Raw genomic sequence first — 21980 nt, 5'->3', positions numbered from 1 at the left:
ATGTACAAGTGGGACAGCAGATGCTAGACTTCACAGGCTAAACTGACCTACTACTTTGTAGCAACCAACAAACCAGTTTATTACTGTGATAGCAGCTGGGCTACTCCATAGTTCAACAAGCGAGCTGGAAAATAGCACTGCTAACCAAATACACCAGTGTCAAAACTACTAGAGGTGTTTGAAGTCATGATATTTAAAAATCACTTGTAAGAATGAGTACTTTTTATTCAAGGGCAACATCTACTTATTCAAACTGGCAGCAGCTTTTAGACCACAATAAAACCTTGTAGAACATCTGTACAAAAATCTGTGTGTAGAAGTTATAACCAGTTACTTAAAGTTAATGTTACTAGCTAGCCACACACACACATACAGTAAAATGTTACAGTAATCAAATTTAATACAGGCTAATAGGTTGTAAACTCGAAAGCTGTCCACAAACATGTAAGATTAAATAACCCTGCTCCTATGGTTTCACTCTACATCATTTCATACCAGCACATAAAATGCTGTTCTCAATACAAACTGTAAATAAGCCACAGAAACATAACTCATTAAGTCATCATCTGTCCGGAGTTTTACTACAAAACCCAAGTGACCCAGAACTTTGTAAGGCAAAGCTCTGCAGTTTACCCAGTATTCCAAAAACATTTAATATAAGCATGCTATGTTAAGCAGTCTAATCCTAGTAGATACACTCCATTTTCAGAGGGAAAAAAAAAAAGAGAGCTCCACAAACAGAAGACATGCAATGGCACAAGTCACCTACAGTGACCAACAGTAATGAGTTTGTGTACTTCATACTTAAGACAGGGCTCCTGTACTTCTCAAAGGACCTTGCCAAGTCTGACCTGGATGGTGGAGGGGCTGTACCTCCCCACACCACTATAACAATCCTCCTGATATGCACAATTTACAGGGAAGGGGAACCAAATAAGTGATTTATTTATTTATTTAAATTTGTTGACCGGGAGTGTCCGACTGGACGTGGGTTCATTTTCAGCAGAGGCCCGGGGAGGAAAGCTCCACAGTAAAATAAACAGACAGTAGTTACATTGGATTACATAGTGATTAACAATTTAACATAGAAATTACTTACAACATATTTACAGATGAAGAACATAGTACATCAGTAGACAACTATCTGTGAAGTACATAACAGGCATTAACAAATGTAACAATGAGAAGTTCCTGCTGTATAATAAGTACTAGGCTTATGAGCATCTGAGCTTGCTATCATCAAGGTAGTTAGTGGAGGTGAAAGAAAGGCAGTAGTTGGATGGGGTTGATGATATTAGAGTGGGAGTTGCAAGGGCATAGCCAGCATGTTTTAGGTGCGCTTGTAATAAAGTTTTGAAGTTGGTGCATGATGGTATGGAGGTAATTGTGGGTGGGAGTGAGTTCCATAATTTGGCTATGGCGCAAGAGAATAGTGCTTCACCAGCAGAGTTACTGGCTTTAGTGATCTGCAATTGATTTTTGTTGCTGGATCTTAGTGGTCTGGTGGTGCGATAGGGTTGGAGTAGATTCTGGAGGGATGGGACATTTAGTGGATGGTTTACTAGTTTGTGGGCGAGTGAGAGTTGATACCACTGAAGGAGGTGAGGGAGTTCAAGCCAGCCCAATCAGCAAGTGAGAGACAGTGGTGACTACGGTAGGATGCCCCTGTGGCGAATTTTGCGATTTTGTTGTAGCAGGTTTCTAGCTTGTTTAGATCACATTGCCTTAGGTTGGTATATACTGGAGAGGCATAAAGTAGGGTGGAGATAAGGTGGGAATTTGCTATTGAAATCTTTGCTGCTTTGGTGAGAAATTGTTTATTTCTGTATAATGCTCCTAGTTTTTTATGGACTTTTGTTATGGTCACAGATATGTGAATGTCAAATATTAGTTTATTGTCTATTTCCACTCCTAGCAATGTGGTGTGTTCAGTTGGGTATATAGTGGTGTTGTCTTTTGCTGTGATGTTAAAGTGAGAGTTGTTTTGAGTATGTTTGGTGGTTTGGAAGATGAGTAGTTTAGTTTTGTTTGGGCTGAGTATTAATTGGGCATCGGATAAGCATGTTTCAGAGGAAAAGGCTTCCTGTGTGACTTTTTGCAGTTTGGGTAGGGACTGGGCTGAGCAGATGATGGTAGAGTCATCTGCGTATTGGATGAGTGTGCCATGTTTGGTGGCATAGGCTAGATTATTGGTGTAAACAGAGAAAAGTAGGGTTCCAAGGATGGATCCTTGGGGAACCCCTATGGAGACAGGTAGTTGGGGAGATGTCATTCTGCCATACAACGGATTGTTGGCGGTCAGACAGGTAACTCTGAAACCAGTTGTTGACTGATTGTGAGAAGGATAGGTTATTGAGGACAGAGATAAGTTGTTTGTGTGGGACCATGTCAAATGCTTTAGACAGGTCTAGGAAAGTAGCAGAGGAGAGATAGCCATTGTTTTTATGTTGAAGGATAGTGTTTGTAAAGGAGAGTAAGGCAGTGGTGGTGCTATGGTTTGGTCGGAAACCATGCCGAGTACTGGAAAGGAGGTTGTTAGTAAGGAGGTAGTGTGAGACCTGAGAGTGTATGCACCTCTCTAGTATTTTGGAGAGTGGAGAGAGAATAGCTATTGAGCAGTAATTGGTTAGTTCTGCAGAGGGTCCACCTTTGTGGAGGGGAATTATATGTGAGACTTTCCACAATGTGGGAACGTAACTTTCTGACAGAGATTGGTTAATCGAGATGGATACTGGGTAGGCCAGAGCATCAGCTGTGATTTGTAGGTATTCACTTGGGAGGTTGTCTGCTGCTAATTTGGTGGGTTTAAGTTTAGTTAAGAGTTTTTTATGTTGGAGGTAGGTACAGGAGAAAAAGAGAAGGCAGTGGGGAGATTACTAGTTGAAGGTGTGGGTTAGAGGGGAGGGGGGTTGTGTTGTTTAGCTAGTGATAGTATGGTTTGGGTGAAGTGTGTGTTGAATGAGGTAGCAATATTTTCTGAGGAGTGAGGGATGTTAGGAGGAGGGGTACTGACTTTACCTGGGTGGAGGATGGAGTTTATGGAGGACCAGAATTGTTTGGAGGTGTGTTGTGAGGAGTCTAGGGCAGACTGGTAGTATTGGAATTTGTCCCGTTTTATTAGCTTTTTGACTCTATTGCGTAGTTCTAGGAATTTCTGTCTAGCTGGGGTTTTGGTTTTGCCAGTGCTCCCAGGCTTTATCCCTGTTTTTCATTTCTGACTTAGTGGTTTTCTGTAGCCATGGGGAGGGTTGTGCTTTGGTTCTGGAAAATCTTATGGGGGCATGGTAATTAAGGATGTTCAGGAAGGTAGTATTAAAAGATTCAACTGCGTCATCTAGACTGAGGTACTTTAGAGCATGCCAGTTACATTCTTTGAGGGATGAGATGAATGTGAGTGGGTTAAAGTTTATTTTTTTATGTATTTGACGATAGATGACAGGTTTAGCTTGGTACAGGTATTTTTTGAGTAGGAATGTTGGGGAGTGATCACTGAGGCTATCTGATAAGCAGCCTGTTATATATGACTGGGGGTTCTTACTGACTAGTATCCAATCCAGGGTAGAGTGCTTGCTGGAGTTTTTATTTATCCTTGTTGGTGACTGGAGTAGTTGGGTGAAGCATTGAAGGTGTACATGATGGGTTGGATTGTTGCCAGAACAGGATTGCCATTCAATATTGAAATCACCTAAGATGATAGTTTCTTGGAGGAGATGGTGGGTAGACCAGCTGAGGAGGTTTTCTAGTGGAGGGATATTTTGGCCAGGTGGGAAGTAGCATCCAATTATGTTGATGGTTTTGTTTTGGTTAATTTTGAGGTTGGTTTATATTATTTCTTCATTGCCTATTTGTGGAGCTGATGATTTTAAGATCTGGATGTTTTGATGTTGTTTAAATATTATAGCTACACCACCTCCTTTTTTTGTTTAGGCGGTCTACTCTTAGTATGCTGTAACCTGTAGGGAGTATTTGCTCACTGGGAATGTGAGGTTTTAGCCAGGTTTCTGTCAGGACGACTATATCTGGGGAGTATAAGTCTATGGTGGCATGGAGTTCATGGACTTTGTTGGATATACTTCTAATATTTAGGCTTAGTAGAAGGAAGTCACTTGGCTTCATACATTCGACAGTCTTCTTCTGTGACAATTTTTTAAGCAAAACCTTAAAACTTATTTTTATGAACGGCCTTTAATGAGGTGAAATGATTGTTAATGTTGTTTTGTTTTATGTTATTCATTATTTTTAGTTAATTTTTAATTTTATATGTTATTTATTATTTTTTCTTGATTATTGTTTTGTAAAGCACTTTGGTGGCATTTATTGTCTGTAAGATGCTATATAAATAAATTTTGACTTGACTTTCTATTGGCTGTAATATGGGAGAAGTTGTGATTTCTAGTTTGATTATGAGGATTGGGGTTGGAGATGGCAGGGCCAGGGTTGGGGTGGATGTCTCCACTTAGGGCTAGTTTTGATATGCATGAGAGTATTAGTTTTCTCAGTTTTTGAATGTGTTTGTTTATAAGGGAAATTTTATGATTGTTCTCTGTGGGTAATAGGTATGGTGGGAGGGTTACTATGTTAAGTTGTAGGGATGCTTTACGTTTGAGTAATATAGTTGGTAGAATATGTGGGGGGTGCATAGGGATGGTTCTTGAGCTGGTGGGAGGGGAGCTGAGTATGGGTGAGACATGGGTGGTGGTGTGAGTAGTAGTACAGTGGTAGTGGTTGAGTGGGGGAATGATGGAGCTTTGGTAGCATGTAAGATATGCAAGGAGAGTGCATGCAGTGAGCAAAGGAAAGGTATGCTTGTATATTTCAGTTGAGGAGGTGTGACAGTAGAGGGAATATGGAGGAGGTAGTGTTGGGTTAGCGCTGTGGTTGGATATTGGAAAGATGGGAGGGGTTTGAGTGCAATAAAGGTGGGACCACTGGGGGTGGGGAGTGTAGCAGGTAGAGACCCTAACCTATCACAAAGCAAGACAAGTATGTGTTAAGAACAATCACAATTGACCAAGGACTGCTCTGAAACTGTAAGTCTTGTCTTAATTTCTCAGGTGGAAAACCAGGATAACCTTATAACAGTAGGCTACTGTGGTATAGTTTAAATAAACAAACACACAGTATTGATCAGTTATGGATACTATTTGCTAACAGAAGGGAAGAAGAGAAAGTGGAAGATGTGTGTGGTGGTGGTGGGGCTGCTTACAGCCAAAGCACAGTGCTCTCCAGGGGAAAATGAAGATTGGCTCAAACAGTTAGACACATACTCAAAGTTAACTGTAGCTGTTTGCAGACAGTTCAGACCCGGACTGCACTTTTCTTATAGGAATGTTAAAGGTGGTACCGCAGTTGAATACTTAAGAGTGGTGTTAGGTCTAGAAAAGAAGAGTACAGAGAGGAGTAAGCACTTTTGAGATGGTAAATATATATTATAAAGATTATAAAAAACACACTGAGCAAATAGCTACCACATGCAATGTCCAGAACCACTACTTAGTATATGCAGATACTGAGCCAATTGGAAGAACATTAGAAAACAAAAACCAGACAGTTATGCAGCCACAAACAAAAATATAGCGAGCAGCAATCTGTCGTGGTTCTCTAATGTGATTCTATCCACCAGTAACAGCACAAACTTATAGAAATAATTTAGACACTAGTATGAGCTGTCTACACACAACACTATTACATGAATAACATTAATGAACAAGGTGCAGCTATGCAAATAGACCATACATACTATTATACTAGTAACAACTTGGTGCATGTGATAATCTTTCAAACAGTCCAAATAGTAAATGTGCTTCTTGGTTACTACAATTACCCACTACCTTTATGCTATGTGGAGATAATCTCCTTTGTCACCACAATTAATCATTTCCCATGTAATTATATCACAGTTACACTTCAGGTAAATACTGTACAGCTAATTTATGCACACAGTCTTGACCCCATTTACCCCAGTGCTATCTTTTCAAAACAGCAATTCAACTTTAAGACTTTCACTGATGCCTCACAAAGCAACTGTAGTAAAACTAAAGACCTCGTGAAAAATACACAAATCAACCGAAAATCAAGTTAAGCCACGTTGCGGTATTCTGAATTCAGCTATATGATGCTGTATCTACAAAACAAATCCTTGCAAACAATTTCTAAAACAGCTCATTCACTTACCAGAAATTAAATGAAACCACCACCTAACCGCTGCCACTTTGATTGCCAATGTGATCTAGTTTTGTTCACCAAATATTATAAAAGACTAAACTGACGAGACACAAACAGTTAACAAGCTGGTAATCAATGGGTCATTCAAAAAGCAAACAGAAAACGTCTGCAAGAAAGCCACGAGCACTGCTTTAAACATTCGTTTGCTGTCTCTGTAGATTACAGAGGTTTACACTGGAGATACTCACAGCCTAGTTGGCTTATATTTATAGTCATGAGAATCATTACTAACAAATAGAACTTTGCAAAAAAACTTCCAAAACAAACAGTTTCTATGATAACATCTTAACTATGACATATGCAAATCTTTCAAAACATAAACACCACAGCTGTTAACTTCCTTCAGTCAGCTGGTTTTGAGGATGCATGACACAACCCACCCATCTCTCATGCAGGCCCCTAAGTTCCCCTTGTGTGTCTACCAAAAACTGCTTCTTTTATTCATAACTTTGTAACTAGAAGAGAACTACAAATACACAACCACTTTCAAACATTTTCTTACTACAAATACAGCCTCAGGAATGCCCAAATGAGCTTTCTTAGGTACAGCATTGCAGCTCTCTGTGGTCGCCGCCATCATGTAAAACTCACGTAACTAACGTCACTTCAATCCAATCAGAACACCATAAGGCCAAAACTCTCGTCGCTCCTACTTAAATGGAAATACATATAGCAACATAATTGGACAACAGACAGTTCAGAAACGCCATATTCTGAATGTCAAAACACCGGAAGTTTGGCAAGATCCAAGTGTTCAGCCCTTCATTTACATTACCCAGACGACCAGCAGCATCAGCAATAAAACTTTCATCTGTCACTGCTACGACACTGCAAGAGTACAGTGGAAACACGGGGGCATCAAGTTATACATAGTTTAATTTATGGTATAAATATAATGCGCCAAATAACTAAAGGAAATGTCGTGTGTCTTATAGTTATACTGATAGTTATCCATCTAATTTAACACTCCAGACATAAAGTTATTACCACAGAGCTCTCGTACCGTTACCAGGATTTCCGGAAGCACTCCTACGATGTTATGAGATATAAAAATCAACAACGCTGGCAGAGCATGTAGCGTTTAATAAAACAAAAGTGTTTATTGTACAATGTCCCCGCGCTTTTTAAAGCTATATTTTCCGTAATACTGATTTGTAAATATTAATTATTATACAAAGGAGGAGCGACCTCTCACCCCTCCCCTAGGAAAAGTATCATTGAATTTACTCAAAGGAATGGAGTCTGTTTTTATCTTTAGTAAATAATAACAACGGTGATGATGATAATAGTCATAACAGTTATAATAATACAGGTCGTCGTATTTAACATAACCCGGTGTGGAGCGCTTGAATACAAGGGCTACGTATTTCCTTGTGTTAAAGAGATGGAATATGATGATCTTACTTCTCCTGGTGGACTGTGTGTTAATACTAGTTCCCTTTTGAAATGTCGAGTTCCGAAAGGAAGATAAAAATAAAACACCGAAAATGCAAGAGAAGTGCAAATCTCGAACACTGCTCTTCTCCGTTAACGTTTTTAAACAGTTTGTTAAGCTGCCCTTCATTACCAGAATGTTGGGACTTGGAATCAGGAGTTACCGTTAAAGCTCGTTTTAAAACAATGTTATTTCAAACATATCAACATATTAACAACATTAGGATAATACAACAAACAATTATAATCACAAATCTACTAAATTGCCATTAATAATAAGACAAAAAAAATTCTCAAAATGAGAAGAATGTTCGGGCAACTATTACAAAAGCCATTTCCTGCCAGCAAAACAGAGCACACACTAAATAAACGTAACAGTAGTATAGCGAGACAGAGCACTTTTGACCTTCGGTATCAACCTTTTAAGAGGCCAATGTGGAACACAAACCCTAACAATGCGTGACAGAATCAAAATGTGGAACACCTTATTTTTGCACTGTGCAAAAAGCGCCATTGCCATGGGGCCTGGTTGAACATTTGTAAAATTCAAAAAGACACACTTTTGAGTCAAATCCAAAACTTTTATTTTATAATCTGCAAAACAATGACAACACCATAAGCAAATGAAACAGCATTTCTGTACAAAATCAAAACTAAACTCACATGAGCACAAATACTACATTTAGTACATTTTCTAAACTGATCTGTTATATATCACACAAGTGATTCCATGTATACACAAAGTGCACGAACAAACAGCATCCTATCATACTTTAGACGCATCAGATGTGTTAGAAAAATATGTATTAACATATGTGTGCAATGCTTATTCTAATAAGGGAAGATTAACACGTTTTTATTCTATATGCAGCATTAGTTTTATTTCAGACTGAAAATGTGCTTTTCTGAAATTGTGCTTTCTGACACTGCCAGATGCACTCTGACCTAGTTTGCTAGCACAGCAAAATACATGTTTATGCCTTGGAAATGTACTGGAAAGCAGGTGATTTTCTGCTAGGTCAGGAAATTGAAAGGAAAATAATAATCATTTCTGTAGATCCATTCATTATAGACAATAAGCTCTGTTCGTGTTGATGAAAAAGTGCACAAGCTGCAAGATAGTTAGATATAAAGAACAATAAACTGCTTCAGAAATCTGTACTTGCATTGTGCTTAAATTAGCCATAGTACCTAGACTTGTAACATCACATAGTAAGAAAGTTATAATTTGACCAGCGATCATCAAGGCCATCCTGTTTACTGAAAAATCTTTTTTAAACTTTGAAGAGTCAGCTAGAAATATGAGAAATATCTGTAAAATAACAAAATTATGAACTGGTGATCTGCTACGTCAGTCGTAGTGGGCAATGTCTTGAAAGAAAGGTATAATAACTGTGACACTTCCTGATTTAGTCAGACAAACTCTGTAACTGCATTTTTTGTCTCCTTGCGCAAGAATAAAGTTACCTGAACTGAACCTTATGCTTTTGGTCTTTTTAAAGTATTTATCTCTAACATTTTTTGGTCCTTTGGAGACAGAAACCCTCGTTTAGCCTGGGATCAGGTGGGCCAGGTGGCATGAAACTGCGCAGGGAAGATCCCACACATACTTCTTCATTGAAAGACCTCCAACTGAATTGTCGTGCAAAAGAGGCCAGCCACTTTTCTGATCTACGACTGAAGGCGGGTTCCATTTGAACAGTGAGTGACCAATCGCTGAAGCTCAGGTAAGGTGAATCTACTTTTTTCTGTTTTAGATCAGGGACTTGATTGTATTTGTTCTGTAAAACAGAAATATTGCTATCTTGTCATAGATCAGGGAAACAGAATAAGTAGGCAGGTAGTCTGAAGAGACTGTAAACACTTGGTGGTACCACATTAAAAACAAACGGGTTACGTAACATTTAAAAAAGGTTAGAACAAAATGGGTAATACGTGCACAAAAACAAAAAGACCCCAAAGCCCACCGTTAACTGAAGATGCAAAATATATGCAATCACAGTGCGCCGATAACGTTAAATATTATACTAAATGGGTTAATAAATATGAATTTGATGGGAAACTAGAAAGATCCTCGCTTATCAAACTTATTAGACAGTTAAAAAACGATTCTAAAGGTCGGGTTAAAAAACAGCGTAAACTAGGAGTTCCTCAGGCACACAGGTGGATTGAGGAAGCAAACCGAAGAGAACAAAAGAATAAAAATTCAAAAGCAATGTTTCTAGACAAAGAGGATAATAACTTGGTTATAGCATCGGCCCCTCCGCCCACTCCGGTTTCGGTTCCCTTATGAAGCAAAAGAACAAATTGACCCACCTCCGTGATATCCAGTTGTTCCTATAAAACCACTACCGTTTGTTAGAGATCCTATCGAGACTAGGTCTCGAACACGTAATTTAAAAGGGGATATTGAATTATATCAAATGAATGGAAATTCACAAGCTATGAGTGAAGAAGAGATATGCCCACATATAGAGGTACCAAATCCTCAGGCAGGACAAGAAGGGCAGAACCCAACTCTCTTAGTATGCAGACCGTGGACACCGGAAGACATCCAGAAAGCCACAGAGGGAATTCCCCATCCAAAAGTTAATTTTAGAAAATTCTTAGAAGACTTACAGGGCATGAGATTAAGTTATCACTTAAATAGAGAGGAAGTAGAAAACGTAGTCAGTCAAATAGTAGGTCCAGATTGGCACATGATCAATGGCAACTGGAATCCCTGTGACGCTGCACTTAGACCCCTCCCACATAGCAGCGCAGAACTAGACAACAGAGTGAAAGGTCTGACAGACCGAATTTCTGAGAAATGGAAGCCTAGGGCAGACTGGACTTGCATTAATCAATGCATCCAACAAGAAAGTGAAACTGTTGATAGATATTTTTCCAGATTATTGGAATGCTTTAACAATCACTGTGGAATGCAAGTGCCTGAAGATCAGACACAAGATTCCCTATATGAGCAGCAGTTAAAGAATGCATTTTTGAAAGGCAGTATTGCACCCATAAGTAGTTTTATTACTAAACACGTGGTAGACCATCATACAAGCAGATTATAATCACTGCTTGAATATGCTAGACATGCCGAGAGGCATTTTAACAATAAAAAGAAAAAGAAAGCCCAAGTATTTGCTGTAGAAGATGGAGAAGTTTATTTAGTACAGTCCGGACAAAAGGGCAAAAAGAATGCCCAGGGAAATAAACAATCTGATCAGCGATCAGAGGACTTTGAAGGGAGAAAGAAAAGAGGTGAGTGCTTCAAATGCAGGAAAAAAGGACACATGGCAAGGGATTGCAGGAAAAATAAGAAAGCAGCAGTGGAAGACAAAAACGATGAGGGTGAGGACTGACTATATGAAAGTCAGGAATCACTAGATAGGAATAATAGAGAAAGGACAAATGAGAATGTGATAGAAGGAGCAGAGAATGTGATAGTAGAGGAAGTGCAGGAAGCTACCGAAGAAAACAAAATATTAGACCTAGCCTTACTGAGCTTAGAGCTCTATCTGGCTGACACAAAACCAGAAGTGACACTCCTGGTAGAAGGGAGAGAAGTCAAATTCTTGTGCGATTCAGGGGCATCATGGACCCTGGTACACCCCTCCAAACTACCAGAAAATTCAGAATCACATAACTTTATACTAGTAAAAGCAGCTAATGGACAGCTGTATCGGGTGCCTCTCTCCCATAACATTTACAATAACAGATCCTGTTTCAGGATTAACCCAGAAAAGCAAAATTGTTGTTTCTGCAAAGTGCCCAGTGAACCTTTTGGGCAGAGATCTTATATAACTATTAGGCATAGCAGTAGTTCCAGCCATGCAGGATATGGAAGCACAGCGACAGACCAATACTTTTGCAGTGCAAACGGAAGGTGAGACATTTTACTGGTACAGCCAGGACTTGGTTACAACTGGCCCTGGAGCAGTAACTGAAGAGTTAATGAATGTAGCTATCAGTAAGTTCCCCTCCCTTTGCAGTGACATACAACACCTGTTGCACTGTACTCTGTATTATTGTATGTAATACACCAGGACCTGACAAAGAATATGAACAAGAATTGTTCAAAAACCATGCAAACAGATTAGTACTGTGTAATTTGTACTGGGACACGAAAGGGAACAGTGTAGTTAGCTGTTCATTACCCCAGGAGTTCTTTTCACTTTACAAATCAAATCTAATACCACATGTTAGTTTAACTAAAGAGGAAAATTTAAAATGGATAGACCTAGGAGAAAAAGTCACAAAATGGGAAAAACAGACAATCAAAACTGTCAGAACAGGGAATACAAAGACAGAAACTGAACTGGATAACACAAACACATCCAGCTGTACACTTGCAGTCCAGCAAAGACAGCTGAGAAGCCCTCTTATTAGAAGAGGAAGAAAAAGCTTTGTTAGACATACCAGAAACTCTCTGGTCAACAGGAAAATCAGATGTAGGACTTATTCGCACAGCAGGACCAGTTACTATCACGCCAAAGTCAGCATTCAGACCACAAAAGAGACAGTACCCCTTGAGAAAAGATGCAGAGGCAGGTATTAAACCTATCATAGAAGCTTTGCTTAAGAAGGGAATACTGGTGGAATCCCCTGATTCACCATGTAACACACCCTTATTCCCAGTTAGAAAAGGAAACGGAGAATGGCGTATGGTCCAAGATTTACAAGCTGTAAATGACGCAGTAATACCAAGAGCACCTACGGTGCCAGATCCACATACCTTGTTAAATTATTTAAAACCTCAACAGAAATACTTTTCTGTGGAAGATATCAGCAATGCATTCTTTTCGATACCGATACACCCTGACAGCCAGTATTGGTTTGCATTTACATTTCAGGGGAAACGGTATACATATACACGACTACCACAGGGTTATAGTGAAAGTCCAACAATATTCTAACAAGAAATGGCAAGTAATCTAGTGGGATTTATCCCACCGAAAGGTAGTTAAATTTTACTTTATGTTGATGACATCCTGCTGGCTGCCCCCACCCAGCAAGATTGTAAGGAAGATACTATAGCATTATTAAAATTCCTACCAGTTGAAGGACACAAAGTAAGCAAAAATAAATTGCAGCTTTGGAGAAAACAAGTGAAATACTTTGGATATGTAATATCCAAAGATGGCAGAACACTAGATGAGGACAGAAAAGTAGCAATCTTACAAGCACCAAAACCCACAACCAAGAAGGAAATGATGTCCTTCCTGGGTATGACTAATTTCTGTCAGAGCTGGATCCCAAACTATGCTTTGGAATCTGCACCTTTAACCGACCTGATTTTTAAGAAGCCTATGGCAGCACAAGATTTAATACAGTGGACACCAGAAGCAGAATTAACTTTCTGCAAGCTAAAACAATTAATAGCATCATCATTAGTTTTAGGATTACCAAATTATCACAAACATTTTTTCCAAACTGTAGATTGCAAGCAAGGTTATATGACATAAGTATTGACTCAGCAGCATGGAGACAAGCAACGTCCCATTGCTTATTATTCATCACAACTGGACCCAGTAGCGTGGTCTCTACCCCACTGTGCACAAGCAGTAGTTGCAGCTGCAATGGCAGTGCAGGCTTCGGCCTCAGTAGTGTTATTCCACCCTCTCACATTGAGAGTGCCTCATGCAGTCGCAATCATTTTACTGCAAGAAAAAATAGCATAACTTTCCCCTGCTAGGCATCTTTCTTGTATGACTATATTGCTGAGCCAACCTCACATGATAATTGAATGATGTACTACTTTGAATCAGTCTACCTTGCTCCCAACTCCTGTGGATGGCACACCCCATAACTGCCTGCAGGTAATTGAGCAAAAGACACTGCCTAGAAAAGACCTCACGGATGTTCCCTTGGATAATGCCGAGGTGACATATTACGTGAATGGCTCATGCAAAAGGAGTCCTACAGGACAGAACCTAACAGGTTATGCAGTAGTTTCTGATACTGAGATTGTAAAAGCGAAACCTCTACCACATAACTTATCTGCACAAGCAGCAGAGTTGATTGCCTTGACACGGGCATGTACCTTAGCAAAGGGTAAAAGCGTAAACATTTTTACAAACAGCCAGTATGCTTTTTCTACTGTACATGTTTTTGCACAACAGTGGAAGAATCGAGGAATGCTGACATCTACTGGCAAACCGATAAACCATGCACAGTTTATTTTAGATTTGTTAGATTCTATTCAGTTGCCTCAGAAAGTAGCTATTTGTAAATGCATAGCTCATACAAAACAACAAGATAGGATTTCAAAAGGTAATGCGAGAGCTGACACAGCTGCAAAGCAAGCAGCCTCAGAAGCATTTCTTTTGAACGAGGAATTACAATCTTCTGAGATTTTAAACTTAGAAATGTTGAAAACAATGCAGACACTTACTACACAGGCTGAAAAACAAAAATGGAAAAGACGAGGAGCAATTCTCAAGGAAGGGCTGTACATCTCCAAAGAGGGAAAACCAATATTACCATCTAATTTATTTAGATATGCAGCTTTGTTGAGCCATGGGCAGAGCCATGTCTCAACAGGGGGGATGGTACAGTTAGTGAATCGGGTGTTCGCTACATATGGGTTTTCAAACTACACTAAAAAATTTTGCCTGTCATGTCACACTTGTAATAAACATCATGCACAAGGGGCATTAAAGCCCAAGCAAGGGAGTTTCCCTACACCACCATATCCGTTTCATACCATCTGTATGGATTTCATAGAATTGAACAAATGTGAAAACAGAAAGTACTGCCTTGTCATTGTGGATATGTTCTCCAAATGGGTGGAGGCCTTTCTGACTAGTAAACCAGATGCAGCCACTGTTGCAAAAACCCTAGTTAAAGAGATTATTCCTAGATTTGGCATACCGGAAAGGATCTACAGTGACAATGGTACGCATTTCGTTAACCAAACTATACAACAGCTAAGTCAGTATTTTGGGATTTCTTTAAAACATCACTGTGCATATCACCCTCAATCTGCAGGGTTGGTAGAAAGGCACAATGGAGTTTTAAAGAATAAGCTTAAGAAGCTTATAGCAGAAACACAGAAGAATTGGGTGTACTGTTTGCCCCTGGCACTGTTGAGCATGAGAACTGTTCCGAATGCAAAAGGATTGACACTTTCAAAAAGATTTTTGGAAGAGCTTATTATATACCTCAGTGGAAACCTCTCATGCCTGCAGACCAGGAAGCAGATTGGACACTTGCGGACTACATGAGGTATATGCTAAATAACAAACATCTTTTACAGTTTAATTCTGTTTCAGATAAAGACCAAACTAACACCTTCAAAGTAGCAGTAGCCCCAGGCACTTGGGTCTGGGTGAAGACAATTAAAAAGAAGAATTGGACGACACCAAAGTGGGAAGGTCCTTATCAAGTACTGCTGAGCATGCCCACAGCAGTCAAGATTGCGGAACGTTCATTTTGGATTCATTTGACACACTGTAAACTGGTCAAAAACTTTGAACTTGATAAAACTCTTGCTAACACACAGCAGCAATAAAAAAAATGATGACAAGACCTAGAGACAATAGGAATACTGAACGATTTCAGCAGTATATTCAGCAGTGTTGCATAATCATCTTAGTAACTGCATTAGTGACAACGTTCTTTTTGCTGTGGCCTTTCTTTCCTTCAGCCACACCAGCTGGACTGAATAAACGTGATTCAACATTCATAGACTAGCATCCGAACTTTAATACTTACCAACCAATCAAATATGTGTATGCTGAGACTTTTAATATTTCAAATTGTTGGATTTGCACAGCTATACCAACAGCATACGGGGGATTATTGATGGCTGCTGTCCCCCTAGGGGTCAATGAGACCTGGGAAAACTTGATTTTTGAGGCTACACCTGTGAAATCTAGAGGCAAAATTGCATTATTTCTGCCTGTTACACAAACAGGAATCGTATGCTTTTTTAAGAATGACACTATTCAAGTAGGTTGGAGTAGATGTAATGTGACTATTTCTTATAAATGTTATATTAAACATAAAAATGCTAAAAATACAGAAACAATTTGTGATGCAGATTATGACTCATACTTTGAGTCCTTACATAAAACTGTCAGTGATATAGAACATAATCCTGTTCTTTTAAAGCAACTGTCTATTATAGATAAGAAAATGTTTCATGCAGGGAAGGTGTATATCAATACTAAGGTAGAAAACTGTTATTTCATATGTGGGAAAAAGGCATACAAATGGTTGCCTGAGAATTGGTCCGGCAGTTGTTTTTTGGGTTACCTGGTCCCGGCCATTCGACACACTACAGCTTTGCCTCATGGGAGAATTTGTAATGTCAGAGATGTCGCAAAGAAACCTGAAAAGCCAATCAAGAAACCTGAGAATCCAGTGGGACAGATCATAGCAGGCTGGAGGAACCATAATTCCGTAAAAGACAAAAGTAAACTAGCACACATGAACTTGAGTGACACTATCATATCCTGGGCTGGCATAGCCCCTGCATATGGTGCAGTTAAATCAATTTGGGAACTGAGAAAGCTATCCAAACTTCTCAAGGTCATGAGCAATGCAACCTTTTCTGCTCTTGAATTAATGACTGATGAACTGAATGCAATGAGAACTGTGGTGCTTCAAAACCGCATGGCTCTTGATTCACCCTAGCGGCGAGAGGTGGTACGTGCGCTTTAATCAAAGACGAGTGCTGTTCGTTCATTCCCGACAATAAGCACGAAATTAATGACCATTTGGAAGTGATCCAACAAGTGTCAGACATGACCAGGCCATGCCCAAACCCACTGACGGACTTTTTCCAGAATTTGTTTGGGGGGGGGGTTCCATTCTAATGAACATCCTAATTGCCATTTGTGTGGGATTACTATTGTTAGGAGCATGCATTTGCTGTGGAATTCCCTGCATGAAAAAAATTAATCAAAGATTTTATAGACATGTCCGTTTCTGAGACTTTGTATCAAAGTACTGAAATTGAAGAACTGTTGAAAAAGGAAACACTTTCATAAGTTTAAACTGAATGACTCTCTTAGCTGCAAATCCTCAAAGGAAGAGGTTAAGAGAAGAAAACAAACTGTTTATGCTTCTGAAATAGAATAAAAAGTATTAACAGGGGGGAAATGTTAGAAAAATATGTATTAACATATGTGTGCAATGCTTATTCTAATAAGGGAAGATTAACACGTTTTTATTCTATATGCAGCATTAGTTTTATTTGAGACTGAAAATGTGCTTTTCTGAAATTGTACTTTCTGACACTGCAAGATGCACTCTGACCTAGTTTGTTAGCACAGCAAAATACATGTTTATGCCTTGGAAATGTACTGGAAAGCAGGTGATTTTCTGCTAGGTCAGGAAATTGAAAGGAGAATAATAATAATTTCTGTAGATCCATTCATTATAGACAATAAGCTCTGTTCGTGTTGATGAAAAAGTGCACAAGCTGCAAGATAGTTAGATATAAAGAACAATAAACTGCTTCAGAAATCTGTACTTGCATTTGTGCTTAAATTAGCCATAGTACCTAGACTTGTAACATCACATAGTAAGAAAGTTATAATTGACCAGTGGTCATCAAGGCCATCCTGTTTACTGAAAAATCTTTTTTAAATTTTGAAGAGTCAGCTAGAAATATGAGAAATATCTGTAAAATAACAAAATTATGAACTGGTGATCTGCTACGTCAGTCGTAGTGGGCAATGTCTTGAAAGAAAGGTATAATAACTGTGACACTTCCTGATTTAGTCAGACAAACTCTGTAACTGCATTTTTTGTCTCCTTGCGCAAGAATAAAGTTACCTGAACTGAACCTTATGCTTTTGGTCTTTTTAAAGTATTTTTCTCTAACAAGATGCACACTTAGTATGTTGCTGTGGCTTTCTTGTCAGCATCTAAGACATGTTTTGGCAGCTTAAGATCAGTGCAGTCCAGTTCTTCATTCATCCTAATTGCTAGTAAAGATTTTGATGTTTTTATACTGCTAGAGTGATGCAATTCAGTCTTTACTTTTTGTACCATGCTAAATGCTCTTTCAGCTTGTGTGTTAGAATGTGACAAGCAAAATGGAGTCATCATCAGCTGGTTGAAGAGTGGCAGTTTCCCATCACGGCAAAGGTCCTTCAGAAGGTATGCCCAGTATTTGGACACACAAGAGTGGGACCCATCTACTGGACCTGTCAGGTTCCCTCTATCCTCCGTCTGATACTGGATAAAACTAATCAATTCATTGTTTAGCTTCCGCATAATTTTCACAGACACCCAGACAGAAACCAAAATTTCTGATAAGTCCTGAAGAAATGGCTATAGTGTCATTAATACACTGTACAATAACAGAGAAACAATACATAGGGTCATAGGTGTGTACTAAGCTAATGGGCCTGGGGCCTTTACAAGCCTAGCCCATAGGATTACCTTGGCATCATGCCAATCAATCTAAGTTCCCAGTGCCTCTGTTGAGCAAAGCCACTGTAGTGATCCCTGGGGTGAATTTTCTATTTCCTATCCACTCATCAAGATTTCTCTTGAAGAGGGCCAATGAGGTGCTCTGCTTGACATGTATGGGAAGTCTATTCCATAGCATGGGCAGTCTCTGGGTTATGAACCTGTCCCTCCAGCATGTTCTGTTGATTATAAAAACAAATATTTATTTTATTTTTATTTTATTTTTAATTTTATGTTTAGTACATAAACAAGAAAATGGTATATGATACCAGTAATCATCCCCTAATTATTAACAGACTAAAAAAAGTGGACTTTGAGATGGAGTAGTCATATAGCTTCAAAACTGTATTATAAGCTGTACATTTCAAGTAGGTGCTGGCAGAGCCTATTGAGATATATGTAATTTCAAATCTGAAGTACTATAGGGCTTGGAAGTGAGCTCAGTCCTACTCTATTTTTAATAAATTATGCTATACATTCCACAGATTAACATTACTATGTATGCAGATGATAAACGGATGCAAAATTCAGGAAAGCACTTAAAATTTATGGGTTGATAGCTTTAATGTTAATAAGTTAGCTACAGTGATTTGTATGTCATGTGGCACATGCTTTCATCTACAGAAATGAGTTGGAATACATAACTCACTGAAGGTAGATCACATCTTCTGTATCCAAATATTACGTATTTAAGCTTTCTAAAGTGACATGATGCTAGAAAGTGGGGAAATATCTGCCAAAACTGAAGAAATTAATCTGCAGAAGTGAAGAAATATATTTACTTTCAAATTTTTCTATTTTGGAAGTAAAGATCTGTAATTCTCAGTGGAAATATGGCTCATTTATATCCTTATGGAATTATTGTGCTTCAAGGAGATTTCAAAGAAAATTGGAAGTCTTTACAGAAACCTAATTCATTTCTCAATGCAAGTAAATTAGCTGAAAAGTACGCAAAGGCTCAGTGTGTTGCATTTCTACACGTTGCTGGGGAAGAAAGTATAAAAGGAGAATTATAAAACAAGAGTATTTGGAGATAAACTCCACAATTACAGCCAAACCAAAATGAATTTGCCATTTAACAGACATTTATATTTCATAAGACTACAAGATCCTTCATCAGCTACATCTGAAGAATAGAGACAGAGACTGTGAATCTGGTAAGTTGCATGATTTGTTGATATAAGACAATATAATTTGTAGTACGTGAAATGATGAAACAAGGGGCAGACTACTAAAAGAAATAGATGTACCTGGGGATTCAATAAACTCCACGTAGACTTCATGTGAAGCAAATACATAGTTTATGTGTTGCGCAGTATAATTACATATTCATGGCACACACTGCATTTAAACATAAACAAGCATGGTTCTGTGGCAAGCAACAGTGTTGCCAGCCAGAAAACCGTGTAAAGCAACAAAGATAGCAGCAGACATGTAGACCTGGTTGCCTATGGGCAAACTAGGTCTGCGGGATTGCACAGAATGCCACAATGATTACCAGGATTAATAATATAGCAGTGTATATGGTCCAAATACATTACAGGACAGTGTATACAGTGCAGAGTATTGTGGAATCCCCTTTCAGGCAGTCTGTACAAAAGTTTGGTAAATGATCCATAACAGTACATGGACTGCCATTTAAAATAAACAGTTAGGGGAAGTGTGTGTATTGAATAGGGACACATAGATGAATTATAGGAATGAACACAGGGAAAGAGGACAGGTGAAACATTTTAATGTACAGCAGATGAGAGCATGTAAATGAAGACAGTTGTAGCAGGAACACTAATCACATATTGACATGATAGAGTACAGACTGCACAGACAAAAATGCATATTATGTGACTGTCACACAAGCTGACATAACAATGGAGAAGATGTATTTATGATATAAGCATCCTGACATGAAGAATGGAGAGGACACCTATCAAGAATGTTATATACAATAAAGGTTATGTGGATATTGTGAAGCTGTGCAAAATGATTTGTCTGAATATGACTGTAATGTCAGCATAGGTCTCCACCAAGTGTGACATATAGCTACAGGCTCATGGACAACAGTAAACAGAAGCCCGCACAATAATGGACAATATCAGAATAATACCACCAGTACTCCTATGTCTGTGACATAACATATGTGATTGTGAGTGATCATAGATGGTTCTGCATGAACACATTTGTACAACTATTATGAGCTGCCAGCAATCTATGAGGGTAATGAAGCACACTATCCTGCCACTGAAACATCTACTGGAGGTGTTAGGAGGGACAATGATATACCTGTATATGACATTATGATCAATCTAGGCTAGTTGACAGGTGTGCATGTCATATAAATGGCACAATTCACACTGTCACAAACATAACCCATGCTATCAATGTTGTCAGACACCTATGTATGAACTGCGTGCATCGCCAGAACAGGTATCACACATGCATCTGGTATATCACCTTGATGTGTGTTCTGCACCATCAAACAGTAATGTTTACGCAACAAAAAGAATACCTAAGTATGGCCAAAAAGATGCGTGGGAACTCACTGTGACAAAGGTGGTACACTTGAGTTATGCAGCTCTGAAAGATGTGTAGGGAGGTACATGAAGAAGGGTGCATTTTACTCACTTATTGGTGTGATGAAGGCTGTGGACTGTGGAAGTATTATGGCCTTTGATGTGGATACCCTGCACATACTCAGGAGATGTCTTACATACAAGGGAGTAGTCACCACTGTGGGCTCATGCTGGCGAACATTTGACATACCATCTATCTCAGTACACAGGTCACACACTACTTGGTCTGCTCATAGGGGTGCGATGTCTATATTATCACTGGGTTATATGTTTTTGTTTCATCTCATGTGTCTTCATGGCTGTGGCAGAAATCTTTGGTGTGTGTTGATACTGTCTGTATTATACTAATATCACAGCAGAAGTCTTACTTGGATAGTGTCAGACAACACTTTATAAGTGATGACATCAGTAATGTCTGGTGATGAGAAGAGGTAATACCAGTGTACCACATGCTGGTGTAAAATGCTCTATCTAATGTCAAGCAAGTGCATAGATACACAGACACACACACACACACACACACGCGCACGCATGCACGCACATACATACACACACGCGCATGCATGCATCCATGTACTCACATGCACACAAACACCCAGATGACTACAGTGAGAACAGAACCCATACCTATCTAAGTTGACTGACTAGAAACATCTGTATTTAACTCAAGCACCACAGCAGAAGTCTGGTTTTGAGAGTGATGGACAACACTTTATAGGTGATGACATCAGCACTGTCTGGTGAGGAACAGATGGTAATAACAGTGTCCCACATGCTGGTGTAAAGTGCTCTGTCTCTCTAATGTCATGCAAGTGCACAAATACACACACACACCCAGCTGACTGCAGTGAGAATTGAACCTCTGCCTATTTACTTACATGGACTAGAGAACTCATACTTTATGCAAGTTCAATGGTATAAGTCTGACTTTTACAAGGCTGCAGGACAATTTATAGTGGATGATATCGACATTGGATATTGGAGAGAAGATGTTGGGAGGCCTGCATGAAATGAATAGCTAGCCACATCCAACCGTCAATATATTAAAGTTCTGCATGTTACCAGATTGATGAATGTGCAATGTGTAGTATTTGCTGTTGTGTTATCAATATACAGGTATACTTAAGAGACAGCTTTACAAACTATATGCAAACAGCTGTCCACATTACTACAAGTATTGGAAAATCTGAATGCGTACTTCATTTTAAAGATGTATATGGTATATAAGAAAGCATTTGTTATTTATTTCTGTAGTGTAGTTGATATATTTGTGAACAAGTACTGAGACACCAATTCTGAAGTACATGGGTGGAGGTAACAGATTGTTGCAGTGTA

The 21980-nt window shown here is 39.0% G+C and overlaps 1 protein-coding gene across 1 annotated transcript in view; it reads right to left on the bottom strand.

Annotated features, from left to right (window-relative positions):
• VBP1 (VHL binding protein 1) overlaps positions 1-6860 on the bottom strand; it is a 511617-nt gene extending 504757 nt beyond the window's left edge. The window contains exon 1 of the mRNA XM_044057219.1: positions 6728-6860. Within this exon, the coding sequence (XP_043913154.1) occupies positions 6728-6805 (78 nt within the window). The 5' untranslated portion in view covers positions 6806-6860. The remainder of the gene's footprint in view (positions 1-6727) is intronic.
• Positions 6861-21980: the final 15120 nt, after the last annotated feature.

This window comes from Protopterus annectens, chromosome 15.part0 (assembly GCF_019279795.1).
Source record: "Protopterus annectens isolate FY-2018-M chromosome 15.part0, PAN1.0, whole genome shotgun sequence".
In the NCBI taxonomy this organism is placed as follows: domain Eukaryota; kingdom Metazoa; phylum Chordata; order Ceratodontiformes; family Protopteridae; genus Protopterus; species Protopterus annectens.
The sequence above is the reverse complement of the archived record's forward strand: the minus strand, read 5'-3'. Positions and strand labels throughout refer to the sequence as shown.